Source organism: Salvelinus alpinus, chromosome 11, assembly GCF_045679555.1.
Source record: "Salvelinus alpinus chromosome 11, SLU_Salpinus.1, whole genome shotgun sequence".
In the NCBI taxonomy this organism is placed as follows: Eukaryota; Metazoa; Chordata; class Actinopteri; order Salmoniformes; family Salmonidae; genus Salvelinus; species Salvelinus alpinus.
In genome coordinates, this window is record NC_092096.1 from 18,535,376 (window position 1) to 18,553,256 (window position 17,881).

The following is a 17,881-nucleotide window of genomic DNA, read 5'->3' on the forward strand; positions in this document are numbered from 1 at the left end:
CGCAAACGCAGGAAAGTGCTGTTTGAATGAATGCTTACGAGCCTGCTGCTGCCTACCACCGCTCAGTCAGACTGCTCTATCAAATATCAAATCATAGACTTAATTATAATAAACACACAAATTTGGTCATTAATATGGTCAAATCCAGAAACGATCATTTCGAAAACAAAACGATACCGAACCGTTTACGTATTTTGTCGAACTGGTGGCAACCCTAAGTCTAACCCTAAATATTGCTGTTACATTGCACAACCTTCAATGTTGTGTCATAATTATGTAAAATTCTGGCAAATGAATTAGTCTTTGTTGGGAAGAAACACAGTTCGCAACGAACCAGGCGGCCCAAACTGTTGCATATACCCTGTCTCTGCTTGCACTGAAAGCAAGAGAAGTGACACAATTTCCATAGTTAATATTGCCTGCTAACATACATTTATTTTAACTAAATATGCAGGTTTAAAAATATATACTTCTGTGTATTGAGTTTAAGAAAGGCATTGATGTTTATGGTTAGGTACATTTGTTCAACGAATGTGCTTTTTTTCGCGAATGCGCTTTTGTTAAATCATCACCCGTTTGGCAAAGTTGAAGTAGGCTGTGATTCGATGATAAATTAACAGGCACCGCGTTATTTATATGCAACGCAGGACATGCTAATTAACCTAGTAATATCATCAACCATGTGTAGTTAACTAGTGATTATGTAAAGATTGATTGTTTTTTTATAAGATAAGTTTAATGCTAGCTAGCAACTTACCTTGGCTCATTGCAGCCACAAGGTCCTTTTGACGCTGCACTCGTGTAACAGGTGGTCAGCCTGCCACCCAGTTTCCTCATGGATTGCAATGTAATCAGCCATTATCGGTGTCCAAAAAGGCAGATGACCAATTGTTATGAAAACTTGAAATCGGCCCTAATTAATCGGCCTTTACTTGATATAAGAGAAAAGAGTTGAGCGTTCCTGAGCTCCACAGAACAACTGCCTTGTTTCCATCCTGAAAATTAAATGAATTATATGATTCACTGAGAATTACAATTACGGGATTTTTCTAAAATAAACGGTTTCATCTAGAAATAAAAATAATAAATAGCTTTGTAGAGGACATAATCCTAATCTTGTTTCTCTTTCTCTTCTTTCACATCGAAATGTAATTAATTGTAGGCCCCATATCCCAGATCAGCTGGAGCAGGGCCTGTAGAGAGGAGGCCGGCTGGTTTCGGAAGGCCAGACGAGGAGTACAATCGAGGGTTTGAGTACGACGGGCCTCGCTTTTATCCAAATGGAGGCCCTCGAGGTTACCATGGCGAGGATCAAAGAGGCTACCATGGCGACAGCCTTCATTTTCCTAACGAGCGCAGAGGTATCCCACCTTCCCGGAGAGTAAGTGGCTTGTTGTCAGACAATGAATAAACCATTATTGTATACGCACCATTTAAGCCTCATGCCAAGGAAACATAATATCTGCCCATCAATCTACTGTACATGCTGGGTTTACAAGCACAAAAGAATGTGCCCCATATCGATTGCATTAGTATGATTTGAGAAGCTGCAAGAAATGTTTCTCTGACAGAGTAGAATGTGAACACCACAATGGAAGTGCTTCTACATCTGCATTGCTTGCTCTTTGGGGTTTTAGGCTGGGTTTCTGTATAAGCACTTTGTGACATCTGCTGATGTAAAAACTGCTGTATAAATGCATTTGATTGAAGTACTGAATTTAGGTCAGAGTACAGTCAATGCTAAAGTTATAGGGTATATGATTATAGTACAGCTAGAAATCCATTATATACACCGCCAACTGTATGAGGAGTTTATTTCAACCTCTGACGCCACTTGGTGTTCAGATAAAGAATTACATGTTGTGTAGAAGATGCTGTCAATCACTTTCATTTGTGCATGGACCCCAGGAAAAGTAGCTGCTGCTTTTGCAACCGCTAATGGGAATCCTTACAAAATACAGAGGATTGGAAAATAATATTTAAAAAAAATACTGTCTAATCAACAGCAGTATCATTGTGTGTTTCTCAGGATGGGACACCTGTAGATACAGTTGAAGTCGGAAGTTTACATACACTTAGGTTGGGGTCATTAAAACATGTTTTTCAACCACCCCACAAATGTCTTGTTAACGAACTCTAGTTTTGGCAAGTCGGTTAGGAAATCTACTTTGTGCATGACACAAGTAATTTTTCCAACAATTGTTTACAGACCGATAATTCACTGTATCACAATTCCAGTGGGTCAGAAGTTTACATACACTAAGTTGACTGTGCCTTTTAAACAGCTTGGAAAATTCTAGATAATGATGTCATGGCTTTAGAAGCTTCTGATAGGTTAATTGACATAATTTGAGTCAATTTTTAGGTGTACCTGTGGATGTATTTCAAGACCTACCTTCAAACTCAGTGCCTCTTTGCTTGACATCATGGGAAAATGAAAAGAAATCAGCCAAGACCTCAGAAAAAAAATTGTAGACCTCCACAAGTCTTGTTCATCCTTGGGAGCAATTTCCAAACGCCTGAAGGCACCACGTTCATCTGCACAAACAATAGTATGCAAGTATAAACACCATGGGACCACGCAGCCGTCATACCGCTCAGGAAGGAGACACGTTTTGTCTCCTAGAGATGAACGTACTTTGGTGCGAAAAGTCCAAATCAATCCCAGAACAACAGCAAAGGATCTTGTGAAGATGCTGGAGGAAACAGGTACAAAAGTATCTATATCCGCGGTAAAACAAGTCCTATATCGACATAACCTGAAAGGCCGCTTAGCAAGGAAGGAGCCACTGCTCCAAAACCGCCATTAAAAGAGCCAGACTACGGTTTGCAACTGCACATGGGGACAAAGCTCATACTTTTTGGAGAAATGTCCTTTGGTCTGATGAAAGAAAAATTAGAACTGTTTGACCATAATGACCATCGTTATGTTTGGAGGAAAAAGGGAGAAGCCGAAGAACACCATCCCAACCGTGAAGCAAAGGGGTGCTTTGCTGCAGGAGGGACTGGTGCACTTCACAAAATAGATGGCATCATGAGGCAGGAAAATTATGTGGATATATTGAAGCAACATCTCAAGACATCAGTCAGGAAGTTAAAGCTTGGTCGCAAATGGGTCTTCCAAATTGACAATGACCCCAAGCATACTTCCAAAGTTGTGGCAAAATGGCTTAAGGACAACAAAGTCAAGGTATTGGAGTGGCCATCACAAAGCCCTGACCTCAATCCTATAGAAAATTTGTGGGCAGAACTGAAAAAGCGTGTGCAAACAAGGAGGCCTACAGACCTGACTCAGTTACACCAGCTCTGTCAGGAGGAATTGGCCGAAATTCTCCCAACTTATTTTGGGGAGCTTGTGGAAGGCTACCAGAAACGTTTGACCCAAGTTAAACAATTTAAAGGCAATGCTACCAAATACTAATTGAGTGTATGTAAACTTCTGATCCACTGGGAATGTGATGAAATAAATAAAATCTGAAATAAAATAAAAATTCTACTATTATTCTGACATTTCCCATTCTTAAAATAAAGTGGTGATCCTAACTGACCTAAAACAGGGAATTTTTACTAGGATTAAATGTCAGGAATTGTGAAAAACTGAGCTTAAATGTATTTGGCTAAACTTCCGACTTCAACTGTATGTTGTCCAGTACTGTCTAATCAACAGCAGCATCACAGTGTGTTTCTCAGGATGGGACACCTGTAGATATGTTGTTCAGTACTGTCTAATCAACAGCATCACAGTGTGTTTCTCAGGATGGGACACCTGTAGATATGTTGTTCAGTACTGTCTAATCAACAGCATCACAGTGTGTTTCTCAGGATGGGACACCTGTAGATATGTTGTCCAGTACTGTCTAATCAACAGCATCACAGTGTGTTTCTCAGGATGGGACACCTGTAGATATGTTGTTCAGTACTGCCAGCCCCCCATGTAGAAGCAGGTTAATTTGAAACAATAAAAGTAATTCCCTGCGTCTGTGTTCTAGCCGGAGGAGCCGTACCCCTACCCTTCTAGACCACCTCCTAGAGAGGACCCCCACACAACACGCCAGATGGAGTTCAGGTAGGCACAACTCTCACACACTCCTGGATATTTGTTTTGAAACTTTCATCAGGAGAATTGGAGTTTAATCTTCAAGTAGTCTAACCTTGTATAACCAAACTGATCACCGTTCTGTTTCACTACAAGTAGCTCTCTTGAACCCCACCCATCCCCCGGGAAAAAATGATGCACTGTCATTATCTAAGTGACCAGAAGATGGCATTGTTGCACCACTTGTTTACCATGACAACCCGTCTTTTTGACACAGCCTCCCCAATCAGCCCTGTAGACTGAAGCCCATGTCATGTCTGTATTGATTTGTATTGATTTGCATATCTGTGTGTCTCATTCTGTGTGAAATGTTTACATAGTACCAGAGAATGATGACATGCGCATCAGGTCTGGGCCACATCGGCCCCCGTCCACCTCTCTGCTCACAAAGCGCTCTCCTGGGACTGGGAGAGAAACACACAAACACCTCAGGGTCTACTGCTGCCGCTCTGCTTTCACACCACGCCACACCTGGGTTCAAATGTTATTTGAATTCATTTCAAATATTTTATCTGGGCTTGATTGAACTTTGCCTGGCTGAATGGCTCCATAAAAGAGTCCCAAAACAGAAAACCCCACCCATCTGACACTCCAGGCAGACTAGAGCAAAACAGAAAACCCCACCCATCTGACACTCCAGGCAGACTAGAGCAAAACAGAAAACCCCACCCATCTGACACTCCAGGCAGACTAGAGCAAAACAGAAAACCCCACCCATCTGACACTCCAGGCAGACTAGAGCAAAACTGAAAAGATTTCAAATGGTATTTGAACCCAGGTCTGCACAGCGATGAGCGTACCATTTCTTGTTGCAGCACGGGGTGGCAAACTAGTGTTTAAAACCCTATTTATCTGTCTCAGTCTGTCTGGTGTAACCTGACATGATAGAGGTGAAGGAAGGTACAGGGATAACAATGGCGTCTACTGAGTGACCCTCTGGACAGCACCATCACTATGACAGGAGTCATAACAGGACATAGGGCTTGTCACAACTGTGTAAGGCAGTCGCTACACTACGACGTTGTAAGGTGATGGCCAGAGTGTGACAGAGCAGGGGTCTGTGACTGTCCCGGGGTCAGGAGAGGTACATGCAGGAGCAGAACTCATCTGTTATTTTAAAGGCCAGGTGTTCAGGGCTGTAGGTTCTTTCTTCTCACACCTTCTTCAGTTCCTCAGGTGAAATAATAGAGAAAGTAATTACTGCGATAAATCAGGTTAATGTTGAGAGGTTATGATAGTCACACACGCCCCGAGGCCCCCTGCAATCCGGTTAGTTAGGTTAGGTCTGGCCGTTGTTATTTGTCTTGGCATATTTACCTGTCGTGACAGTGTAAAGGTAAGGATGCATAAAGAGACTGAGAGATTACTTAGTCTGATTCAACCTGAAGTTGACTGATGTTCAAACTGTATTCCTCATACAGTTGTACTCTTGACCTGAACTATAATCACCAGGTCTAAAGTCATTAGATTGAGTTCTCCTTTTAGTGATCACTGATAATGTGTATTTAGGTAGTAATGTTGAAGTCCGTTCAGGCATTCTACAGGATTTAAAGACTGCAATATATATATATATATATAGACTACAGTAACCACAGGTTTGAGAGTGAGAGCAACCGCCTCACTTAAACAACACAGCAGCAATTTATCAAAATATGTTCTACTTGAACAACCGTCTCTAATTCAACACCTAGGCTGTTCATTTCACCCCGTTGGTCAGTTTGGTCAGTTAGAGCCCACTGTTAAACAGCCAGGGGGTCACAGTTACAGTTCAGAAGAGGGAGGTGAAAGTAGCAGGCTGATATTTAGGGGTAATATCGGCAGTAAAGACACGTGGCCATTTGCTTTGAGCACAGATGGGGTCAGACGAGGTCAGGTACCCTTCAAACAACACCCTGTCTGTGTTCCAAATGGTACCCATTCCACTGTATAGTGCACCCCTTTTAACCAGAGCCCACAGTGCACTATGTAGGGAACAGGGGGCCGTTTGGGATGGGTCCCCTGGGTCATTAAAGTTTTGTGAGGTCGGTCACTCCAAGCTGCTGGTTGGTTGGTTGGAGGACAGGGGGAGATGAGGTTCAGGCTGGGGTCGCTGAGACCAGGTGCCTTTCATTTGTTTATACCCCCTCCTGCCCCTTGGCCTGCCTGCCTGCCTGGCTGGGTCATTCTACTGCCTGTCGTATAGGAGGCACATAATCAGCGAGGGCAACAAACCAGAGAGGATCAACAGTCCCAACAGGAGAGAGAGGGCTGGAGGGTAAACTAATGTTCCTGGTTTTACTGCTGCTAACACAGATGTGTGTTTAGGAAGATAAAACTACCAGGGCTTAGCCTTTGCACAGAGAGCAACGGTAGAGTTTTAACAGAGTCATTAAAACCACTTAGAAATACCATTTAGCCTAAAGATATTTAGATAAATATGTAGTTGGTTACGTTTCTGTCCAAATACATTTTGGAAGAAGAATTGATTCATGATGTGATTATCTTGTGGATTTTCAGTCCTAATCTGTAGCAGTACTTTTCCCTCATTTTACAATGTCAGACATGAGAGGAAATGTAAAAATTCTTCAGGTTTGGTGCTCATATTGTGACCAGGGTGGTGTTCTGTTGCTGTGGTGGTATGTCGTCTCTACGGTACCTCATCTGTATACCATCTACCTCGGCCCGGCGCTCCCCTGTCTAGGAGCCTGTCTCACTGGTCTCCGACCTTCACCCCTACGACCACGGGGTCACCCCTCCTGTCCGTGTCTGTCCCGGCAGCACTACAGGCTCCCGTGCTGATCCACCGTGACCAGGGGAGGAGTTATCTAAATAAACCCTTCAACATCTTGACAGGAGGGTCTTGTGTCGAGGGACGGCCCCTTCTTAACCCAGATGTAGCAGGAGATCAACAGAGAAGGTTAATGGTTTCTCTGAGTGGAGTGGGACTACTGGATACTTAGTGCTCAGTGACCGCCGTCCAATGACAGTTGAAGCAGTCTTGTTGAAGCAGTCTTGTTGAAGCAGTCTTGTTGAGCAGTCTTGCTGAGCAGTCCCTCTAAAGTCAGGCCTAATCGCTCTGACACAGTGCAGATGGAAAGCTTTGACGAACAGCAGATGTAGGCTAGTGACCAAGACTCCAAGACATTCCCCTCCTACCTTTTATATACCAGTATGCAAAGTGGTGGTGACCTTTGGTTAAGATATAGTCTACCGCTTCCACTGATGTACTGTTTTTTAACCTCTTAGTTTACCTTAGTCCTTTAATTGCCAAGTACCTCCAGTATTAAAGCTGATGTGTACAGTCTGCTGATGAGATGTGGTCCTTGATGTGTGATTGTCTTTCCACCCAGAAGCAGTGGCCGTGCAGCAGCACCTCCCCCCAGCGTCAGGGCTCAGGGGATGTACCCTGCACCCCGCTCCCTGTCTGCTGTGGTCCCAGAGGGGGGTGATGACACCCTGATGCAGGCCATCCTCAACCTGGACAGAGGGTATGTATATGTCTGGTACTACTACTACTATCCATTACTAACTAGACAGAGGGTATGTATATGTCTGGTACTACTACTACTATCCATTACTAACTAGACAGAGGGTATGTATCTGTCTGGTACTACTACTACTATCCATTACTAACTGGACAGAGGGTATGTACTACTATCCATTACTAACTAGACAGAGGGTATGTATCTGTACTACTACTATCCATTACTAACTTATTCAGTTGGATATATAGTGTTAGTTTTAATGTCACATACACCAGTACAGTGAATGCCTTTCTTGCTCCTCTAACCCCAACAACGCAGTAATCAATAACAATGTATTACTAAAAACACGAGGTAGAACAAAAACACACAAGAAATGAGTAAGTAAGTTACTATATACGGGGTCAGTTCCAGTACCATATTTACAATGTGCAGGGTTACTGGAGTGATGGAGGTAGATATGTATAGGGGTAAGGTTACTATATACAGGTCAGTTCCAGTACCATATTTACAATGTGCAGGGTTACTGGAGTGATGGAGGTAGATATGTATAGGGGTAAGGTGACTATGTACAGGATATATGATATACAGAGTAGCAGCAGCATATATGATGATTGTATCTGAGTGGTTGTGTTTAGTCAGTATAAATGAATGTGCATATTATATGTGTGTGAGAAGATGTGAGTGTGTTGGTGTGTCAGTGTGTAGGGCCCTGGGAGTGTGTTGGTGTGTCAGTGTGTAGGGCCCTGGGAGTGTGTCAGTGTGTAGGGCCCTGGGAGTGTGTCAGTGTGTAGGGCCCTGGGAGTGTGTCAGTGTGTAGGGCCCTGGGAGTGTGTCAGTGTGTAGGGCCCTGGGAGTGTGTCAGTGTGTAGGGCCCTGGGAGTGTGTCAGTGTGTAGAGCCCTGGGAGTGTGTCAGTGTGTAGGGCCCTGGGAGTGTGTCAGTGTGTAGGGCCCTGGGAGTGTGTCAGTGTGTAGGGCCCTGGGAGTGTGTCAGTGTGTAGGGCCCTGGGAGTGTGTCAGTGTGTAGGGCCCTGGGAGTGTGTCAGTGTGTAGGGCCCTGGGAGTGTGTCAGTGTGTAGAGCCCTGGGAGTGTGTCAGTGTGTAGGGCCCTGGGAGTGTGTCAGTGTGTAGGGCCCTGGGAGTGTGTCAGTGTGTAGGGCCCTGGGAGTGTGTCTGTGTTTAGGGCCCTGGGAGTGTGTCGGTGTGTCTGTGTTTAGGGCCCTGGGAGTGTGTCGGTGTGTCTGTGTATAGGGACCTGTGAGTGTGTCAGTGTGTAGGGCCCTGGGAGTGTGTCAGTGTGTAGGGACCTGTGAGTGTGTTGGTGTGTCAGTGTGTAGGGCCCTGGGAGTGTGTCAGTGTGTAGGGCCCTGGGAGTGTGTCAGTGTGTAGGGCCCTGGGAGTGTGTCAGTGTGTCTGTGTATAGGGCCCTGGGAGTGTGTCAGTGTGTAGGGCCCTGGGAGTGTGTCAGTGTGTAGGGCCCTGGGAGTGTGTCAGTGTGTAGGGCCCTGGGAGTGTGTCAGTGTGTAGGGCCCTGGGAGTGTGTCAGTGTGTAGGGCCCTGGGAGTGTGTCTGTGTATAGGGACCTGTGAGTGTGTTGGTGTGTCTGTGTATAGGGACCTGTGAGTGTGTCAGTGTGTAGGGCCCTAGGAGTGTGTCGGTGTGTCTGTGTATAGGGCCCTGGGAGTGTGTCAGTGTGTCTGTGTATAGGGCCCTGGGAGTGTGTCTGTGTGTAGGGCCCTGGGAGTGTGTCTGTGTGTAGGGCCCTGGGAGTGTGTCTGTGTGTAGGGCCCTGGGAGTGTGTCAGTGTGTAGGGCCCTGGGAGTGTGTCAGTGTGTAGGGCCCTGGGAGTGTGTCAGTGTGTCTGTGTATAGGGACCTGTGAGTGTGTTGGTGTGTCTGTTTATAGGGACCTGTGAGTGTGTCAGTGTGTAGGGCCCTGTGAGTGTGTCAGTGTGTAGGGCCCTGTGAGTGTGTCAGTGTGTAGGGCCCTGTGAGTGTGTTGGTGTGTTAGTGTGTAGGGCCCTGGGAGTGTGTTGGTGTGTCAGTGTGTAGGGCCCTGGGAGTGTGTTGGTGTGTCAGTGTGTAGGGCCCTGGGAGTGTGTTGGTGTGTCAGTGTGTAGGGCCCTGTCAGTGTGTAGGGCCCTGGGAGTGTGTCAGTGTGTCTGTGTATAGGGACCTGTGAGTGTGTTGGTGTGTCTGTTTATAGGGACCTGTGAGTGTGTCAGTGTGTAGGGCCCTGTGTCAGTGTAGTGTGAGTGTGTCAGTGTGTAGGGCCCTGGGAGTCTGTCAGTGTGTAGGGCCCTGTGAGTGTGTTGGTGTGTCAGTGTGTAGGGCCCTTGGAGTGTGTCAGTGTGTAGGGCCCTGGGAGTGTGTTGGTGTGTCAGTGTGTAGGGCCCTGGGAGTGTGTTGGTGTGTCAGTGTGTAGGGCCCTGTGAGTGTGTTGGTGTGTCAGTGTGTAGGGCCCTGGGAATGTATTGGTGTGTCAGTGTGTAGGGCCCTGTCAGTGTGTAGGGCCCTGGGAGTGTGTCAGTGTGTAGGGCCCTGTGAGTGTGTAGGTGTGTCAGTGTGTAGGGCCCTGGGAATGTATTGGTATGTCAGTGTGTAGGGACCTGTGAGTGTGTCAGTGTGTAGGGCCCTGTGAGTGTGTAGGTGTGTCAGTGTGTAGGGCCCTGGGAGTGTGTTGGTGTGTCAGTGTGTAGGGCCCTGGGAGCGTGTTGGTGTGTCAGTGTGTAGGGCCCTGGGAGCGTGTTGGTGTGTCAGTGTGTAGGGCCCTGGGAGCGTGTTGGTGTGTCAGTGTGTAGGGCCCTGGGAGCGTGTTGGTGTGTCAGTGTGTAGGGCCCTGGGAGCGTGTTGGTGTGTCAGTGTGTAGGGCCCTGGGAGTGTGTTGGTGTGTCAGTGTGTAGGGACCTGGGAGTGTGTTGGTGTGTCAGTGTGTAGGGACCTGGGAGTGTGTTGGTGTGTCAGTGTGTAGGGCCCTGGGAGCGTGTTGGTGTGTCAGTGTGTAGGGCCCTGGGAGCGTGTTGGTGTGTCAGTGTGTAGGGCCCTGGGAGCGTGTTGGTGTGTCAGTGTGTAGGGCCCTGGGAGCGTGTTGGTGTGTCAGTGTGTATAGAGACAAAAATAATAATACAATACAAGGGTAAACTCAGTCTGTGTAGCTATTTAGTTAGCCATTTTGTTAGCTATTTTGTTAGCTGTTTAGCAGTCTTATGGTTTGGGGATAGAAGCTGTTCAGGAGCCTGTTGGTATCAGACTTGATGCATTGGTACCGCTCAGACTTTAGATATGTGAAGATCTCTCTCTGTGTAACTTCTATCTTGTCTTCTGTTAATTGACCCTTTTCCATCTTTTTAGTTGAATGTACTGATTATGAGTCACTCTTAAGAGCATCTACAGGTGACTAAAATCCCCCTTGTCTCTTACACCTACAGAAGGAAAGGCCCCTTGCCTCCCCTGAGAGCAGACGTCCCCCCCTCCCCCCACAGCCGGTCTGGCTCCACCGTCAGTAGCAAGAGCTACTCTCCTGACAGAGGCAAGGGTCTCCCCCACCCCGCCCAGCAGAAAAGTAAGTACCTCCCCCACCAATCATGTTCCTCTTGGGTAGCATTTAGCTCAGCAGCTTATGAAGATCTGTGATTCCAGCTGAACTGGTCCACTAGACAGATGACAGCCCTGTGAATTGACATTTTGACCCCACTACATTATTGGAACCAGGGAGGAATCCTCAGCCTCTGTAGTTTAATCTTGTCGTCCCCATCTGATGATGTCATGGCATGCTTTTTTTTGTGTGGACTATCCTGAAGCGCTCTCTGGTACCCCTGTGACTGAGCTGCCCTGGGGTGGGTGGCTGTTCACCAAACAGGCCCGTGGACAAGTACCCATGGGCCAGTGGTGCCCTGTGTTACAGGCCCAGCTTTAGGAGTCCACTACTTCATAGTAGCATGCAGTGTGGAGCATGGACTACTAACTCTCTTTACACTCCGTACGGTCCTACCTGATTCACAATCTAGGGTCCAACTGGGCCGGCTCGGTTTCACATCCACATTAGTCGCTGGAACCGAGCTGGAAAGGACATTCTGGAGCCAGTAGCGGCCAGTTTGGGTCACCCTATAGTGTGAATCAGCCATAGGTGTGATTGTCTCTTCTGCTGAAAGAAAGCTGAGCATGTTGATTCTGCTCCTCGTCATCCATGTACTGGTTCTAACAGCCATAAGGATCATCTATAGTAGCTCATTAGTCAACAGGAGCCGTTCCCATGTGATTATAGTCTTAGTGACGTCCATGTTCTCTTCTCCATGGTCTCTCAGGGTGTGGAGAGTTTTGTCAGAGCAGGATATCTGGTAAGTACAGGGAAGAGAGGAAACTAGGATGGGTTCTAGAGACTATAGTGTGTGTTTTAGTGTGGAGAATAAACAGTTACTGTAGCTTATATCATGAACAGAAATGTGTCTGCTGAATCAATGCTGGATTACTGTTATCTCATCATAAGACTTCTATCCTGTGTTTTTAGTGACACACTATCGATCTAATCAAGGACGTAGTATGGAGAAATGGCTCTTTAGCTCCTTGGTCGAACACCAACTGCCACAAGGTTGAACCTCAATGTTGAATTGAGATATAGAATGAGGTTTAACCGTGAACCCACGTTCCCACCCTACGTCCAGATCGAGGTTTGACATTTTCTGTGAAGGTCTTTGTCCTGCTGGGTCTGTTTCAGCTGAGGTAACCTGAGAGAGAGTTTTCTGTGAAGGTCTTTGTCCTGCTGGGTCTGTTTCAGCTGAGGTAACCTGAGAGAGAGTTTTCTGTGAAGGTCTTTATACTGCTGGGTCTGTTTCAGCTGAGGTAACCTGAGAGAGAGCGTTGCTAATTGGTCGGCTGGCCTGCCGTCTTCACGCTCTCTCTGCCACTTTGTTATGGATCATAAAAGCTCTGTCGGCTTGTGTGTGTAGAGACATAGAGGAAGGAGTAGGGTGTCTACTCTCTCTAATGGATATAACTGCTGTGTGGGGCGACATGTTAATGTGGGAGATGGATGTTACTGGCCACCATGTTGGCCCTGTCAAACCTTTTCCAGGGGCAAGACAAAACTAATATCCTCCACCCACACGTTCTCTCTCTCTCTCTCTGGTCTTTCTCACTCTCAATCCCACTTTCACATTCATGGAATTTATGGAGTGTTTTTGATAACATGGAAATGAATTCTGTTCAACCCACAAAGTCGGCCAACGGATTTGACACAGTCACACATCTCTCCACTAGAGATGTCATTGAGAACATGTCCTCCATCAGAGTTGAGTTCAGCAGTCTATCTGAATAATGTAATGGTGCAGGGAGAAGGGACACTCTTAATAAAATATGGAACCAGCACGTCATTTGAATTTCTCCTGGGAGTGTCTGAGCATGGTGTTTGAAGTGACACAGACATGGGCCTAATGGGTAATTGACCATGGCGCCTGCGGTGGTGCCCACTGGGCATCGATGCTGCTTGGGCATCAAGCCTCTGGCAACACAGGTCAGAGAGAGCGAGAGACGGAAAGAGGAGAGTGCCAGCGGGCGAATGAGGGCATGCAATTCAGTCTGACTAGCCTGCAGGGTGTCTCCTAATGCACTTCCCCCTAGACTTATTATGCAACCATCCACAGGATCTGATCAGTGCAGAGGGGATAGGAGGAGACAAGCCTGGATGGAGAGGAGTACAAAGAGGTTTAAACATATCCCAAATAATAACAGGAGCTGGACAAAGATCCAATGCAATGGTGGATGAAGACAGTCTGGCGGTGTGTCGGATGGAGACTGTCTGGCGGTGTGTCGGATGGAGACTGTCTGGCGGTGTGTCGGATGGAGACTGTCTGGCGGTGTGTCGGATGGAGACTGTCTGGCGGTGTGTCGGATGGAGACTGTCTGGCGGTGTGCCGGATGGAGACTGTCTGGCGGTGTGCCGGATGGAGACTGTCTGGCGGTGTGCCGGATGGAGACTGTCTGGCGGTGTGCCGGATGGAGACTGTCTGGCGGTGTGCCGGATGGAGACTGTCTGGCGGTGTGTCGGATGGAGACTGTCTGGCGGTGTAGACCAGCTGTGGTGTATCCCCCTGTCCCCCCCACAGGAACCTACCTGGCGGTGTCAGAACATGTCAGACACCTTTATTACCCCTAATAAGATCACACTATACACTGAGTGGTCTTTTCCATTGTACTGACTCGAGGTGTGTTGTTCTGAATGAATCCCTCCTTCTCCATCCCTCAGACTCTGTTCTTTTCTTTCTCTCTCCCTTTCCAGACAAAGACAGGCCCCCTGGTCATTCTCAGGACGGGTCACCTCAGAGCACAGCGTCCACTAAGGTGAGTCCTGCTGATGAACAGTGGGGGAGGGGAGGGGGGGCTGGACAAAAAGGAAGATTCACCACTATAGTTAGCTGTTCATGCTTTAATTCATGTCAGTGTGTGGTTTATTTAAGCAATAAGGCCCAAGGGGGTGTGGTATCTGGCCAATATACCACAGCTAAGGGCTGTTCTTATGCACGACGCAACGCGGAGGTGCCTTATTGCTATTTAAAAACAGGGAGGAGAGACAAAGAGAGAGACTGGCTGGCTGTTTCCTCTGCCTTTCTCTTGACGACTGAAGCGGTATATATGGGATAGTGAATGTGTGATGCTGAATACACAGAGCTGCCTGATGCTCCACCATACTGAATACACAGAGCTGCCTGATGCTCCACCATACTGAATACACAGAGCTGCCTGATGCTCCACCATACTGAATACACAGAGCTGCCTGATGCTCCACCATACTGAATACACAGAGCTGCCTGATGCTCCACCATACTGAATACACAGAGCTGCCTGATGCTCCACCATACTGAATACACAGAGCTGCCTGATGCTCCACCATACTGAATACACAGAGCTGCCTGATGCTCCACCATACTGAATACACAGAGCTGCCTTGCACGCTAGTGACGCTACATTAACTATGGTCTCTGTTTCATCATATCATCTCTAACAAACAAACCTCTTGACAAATGATTCTGGAACATCTTAGAACTGTTAAAGTGCTGTGAAACATCTGATGCCAGTTGTGTGAGTACATATTTGCTGTATACTCTGGGTAGAATCATCCTTTTGATTTGGGTTGACATTTAGACAACCGTTTGAACCTAGCCACACACTTTCTGAAACTTTATCCTCCGAGAGATCGGAAGGAGCACGGTACCTCCCTTGGAGATCGTGTGTGTGCGCACACACCAATAAACCCTCTGTGATGAAAGTATTTTTTTTTGTGAGAGTCCCGCGACCCCCTCAAACCCTCTGTTTGATCTGGTCACGACAGGCAGGCGGTGTGTTCCCCTCCTCCACTCTCTCCCTGGTTTAGAACCCAGAACCTTAGCCAAGATCAAAGAGCTCTGCCATTAGTAAACTCATTTCAATGGGAGACCGTGTAGGTTCAACAAACACTCTTGCTTTTGGGAGTTCTCCTTAGGAGAGCACAGACACACACAGGCACCATGTCTCCCTGGGTAACTGCTCAGGCTTACACAGATCTGGGATGTGTTCTTAAAGGCTAGACATTGAAGTGGGACTGGGAGAGAAAGAGAGTCTGTGCTTACACAGGCAGCCCAATTCTGATATTTTTTCCACTAATTGGTATTTTGGCCAATCACATCAGATATCTTTTAGAGCCCCACTCTCTCTCTTCCTGGTTGCCACCCACTCCGCCTACACGCTTGGCTCTGTGATCCCCGTTTTCATATATTTGTCTTATTTTTGAATGATGTAGGGTCACTAATGCGACTTGACTCTCTAACTTGCTTCCTCTCTCCAGAATGCTTAATCAAGCGTAGCCAGCTCTCTGCATCCCCAGTCCCCTAGCTAGCCCCTTAAAGGACAATAGGAAATGAGGACTGAGCGATGCAGAGGGAGAGGGGTAGAGAGACGGAGAGATCCAGAGGGAGAGGGGTAGAGAGAGAGATCCAGCAGTATCGAAGCGATGATGAAGTTGGCCTTGTTTTCTCCTCGTTTCTCCCTGTCTTAGTCTCTGACCCCTGGGGCTGGGGCCAGCGCTGGGGGGCCAGACTGTTATACCCAGTGGGGGGGGGGATAATACTGTTGGCTGGCTGATCTCTCTCTACTATAGAGGGTTAATTGGAGCTCTGCTGTGTGATTTGATCACCGTACTTAATGCAATGTTAACATCTCATTTTGTTTTGGGGTTTATTTGAACTTTTCCCATGATGCACATATGCAGAGTCTAGCTGAGCCCTAAAAGGAGGGAATGCTCCACTTCGATGCTGACCAGAGCACTGTGTGTGTTTTGGACTCTCTGGACATGACCACACTGTTTGAGTGGATCACCCATATCGATTCACTAGCATTGATAGCAGAGTGGACAATGCAGAAGGACTTTATGCTTAAAAAAGTTTAGGTTTTTGTCTTAAATTGAACACTTAAAATAGACACTTGGATAATAATGAAATAAATGAATTTAAAAGCTTGGGATGAATCGGTATTCATAAATCCTTCTTTCAGACAGCGGAGTGACCAGGCCACCATCTCTCTCTGTCTCTCTCCCCAGGAGGAGGCTCATATCCAAGAGTGGGACCGTGAGGAGGGCCTGCCCCCCATCGATGAGACCCCCAAGACCCAGGATGACTTCCAGGAGCGCCGAGCGCAGGCCATCGGATCCAAGGCCCGGGAAATAGAGAAGGTACCAAACACAGCCATGTCTCTGGCGTGGTTCGCCCACATACACACTTCAGTTTATTTATCATACGTATAATAATACAGAGACATGCTGTCTCATAAGAGACTTTGCATAAAACAGTCAGGTCATGTGGTCAGGAAAAGCTTGAAAAACATTAGTAGAATTAGGGCCTGGAGTTTTTCCTTATTCTGTCATCTGAAGCCGGAGAAACTCCTGGGCCGAGTCATGGTTTCATATCAGTGTGTTTCTATAGTACCCTGGTTCCCTCCTGTATTACTGCAAACAGCCAGATGCCCATACATACCAGGTTTATATACCACCCCCACCCAGCCTAGTGCTACCCAGGTTTATATACCACCCCCACCCGGCCTAGTGCTACCCAGGTTTATATACCACCCCCACCCGGCCTAGTGCTACCCAGGTTTATATACCACCCCCACCCAGCCTAGTGCTACTCAGGTTTATATACCACCCCCACCCGGCCTAGTTCTACCCAGGTTTATATACCACCCCCACCCGGCCTAGTGCTACCCAGGTTTATATACCACCCCCACCCAGCCTAGTGCTACTCAGGTTTATATACCACCCCCACCCGGCCTAGTTCTACCCAGGTTTATATACCACCCCCACCCGGCCTAGTGCTACCCAGGTTTATATACCACCCCCACCCAGCCTAGTGCTACTCAGGTTTATATACCACCCCCACCCAGCCTAGTGCTACCCAGGTTTATATACCACCCCCACCCGGCCTAGTGCTACCCAGGTTTATATACCACCCCCACCCGGCCTAGTGCTACCCAGGTTTATATACCACCCCCACCCAGCCTAGTGCTACTCAGGTTTATATACCACCCCCACCCGGCCTAGTGCTACCCAGGTTTATATACCACCCCCACCCGGCCTAGTGCTACCCAGGTTTATATACCACCCCCACCCAGCCTAGTGCTACTCAGGTTTATATACCACCCCCACCCGGCCTAGTGCTACCCAGGTTTATATACCATCCCCACACGGCCTAGTGCTACCCAGGTTTATATACCACCCCCACCCAGCCTAGTGCTACTCAGGTTTATATACCACCCCCACCCGGCCTAGTGCTACCCAGGTTTATATACCACCCCCACCCAGCCTAGTGCTACCCAGGTTTATATACCACCCCCACCCGGCCTAGTTCTACCCAGGTTTATATACTACCCCCACCCAGCCTAGTGCTACCCAGGTTATATACCACCCCCACCCGGCCTAGTTCTACCCAGGTTTATATACCACCCCCACCCGGCCTAGTTCTACCCAGGTTTATGTACCACTCCCACCCGGCCTAGTTCTACCCAGGTTTATATACCACCCCCACCCGGCCTAGTTCTACCCAAGTTAATATACCACCAGTCTAGTTCAGCCCCAGTTTAAATACCACCAGCCTAGTTCAGCCCCGGTTTATATACCACCACCACACAGCCTAGAAGGGGTGGGATAGACAAGTCAGTTAAGAACACATTTTTATTTACAATGACGGTCTATTAACAGTTACTGGCCGTTGTTCAGGGCAGATCGACAGATTTTTACCTTGTCAGCTTTGGGATTCCATCTAGCAACCTTTCGGTTAGTGGCCCAACACTCTACCCACTAGGC

The 17,881-nt window shown here is 47.5% G+C and overlaps 1 protein-coding gene across 10 annotated transcripts in view; it reads left to right on the forward strand.

Moving 5' to 3' along the window:
• The window catches only part of pphln1 (periphilin 1), a 33,601-nt gene that overhangs the window by 2,367 nt on the left and 13,353 nt on the right, over positions 1-17,881 (forward strand). For 6 of the 10 annotated variants that reach the window (XM_071331959.1, XM_071331962.1, XM_071331960.1 and 3 more), the window contains exons 4-9: positions 1,163-1,381; positions 3,990-4,066; positions 7,426-7,563; positions 10,986-11,119; positions 13,832-13,893; positions 16,124-16,255. In XM_071331959.1, coding sequence (XP_071188060.1) covers positions 1,163-1,381; positions 3,990-4,066; positions 7,426-7,563; positions 10,986-11,119; positions 13,832-13,893; positions 16,124-16,255 — 762 coding nt within the window. The remainder of the gene's footprint in view (positions 1-1,162; positions 1,382-3,989; positions 4,067-7,425; positions 7,564-10,985; positions 11,120-13,831; positions 13,894-16,123; positions 16,256-17,881) is intronic. The other 4 variants (XM_071331965.1, XM_071331966.1, XM_071331967.1 and 1 more) reach the window with 1 other exon arrangement.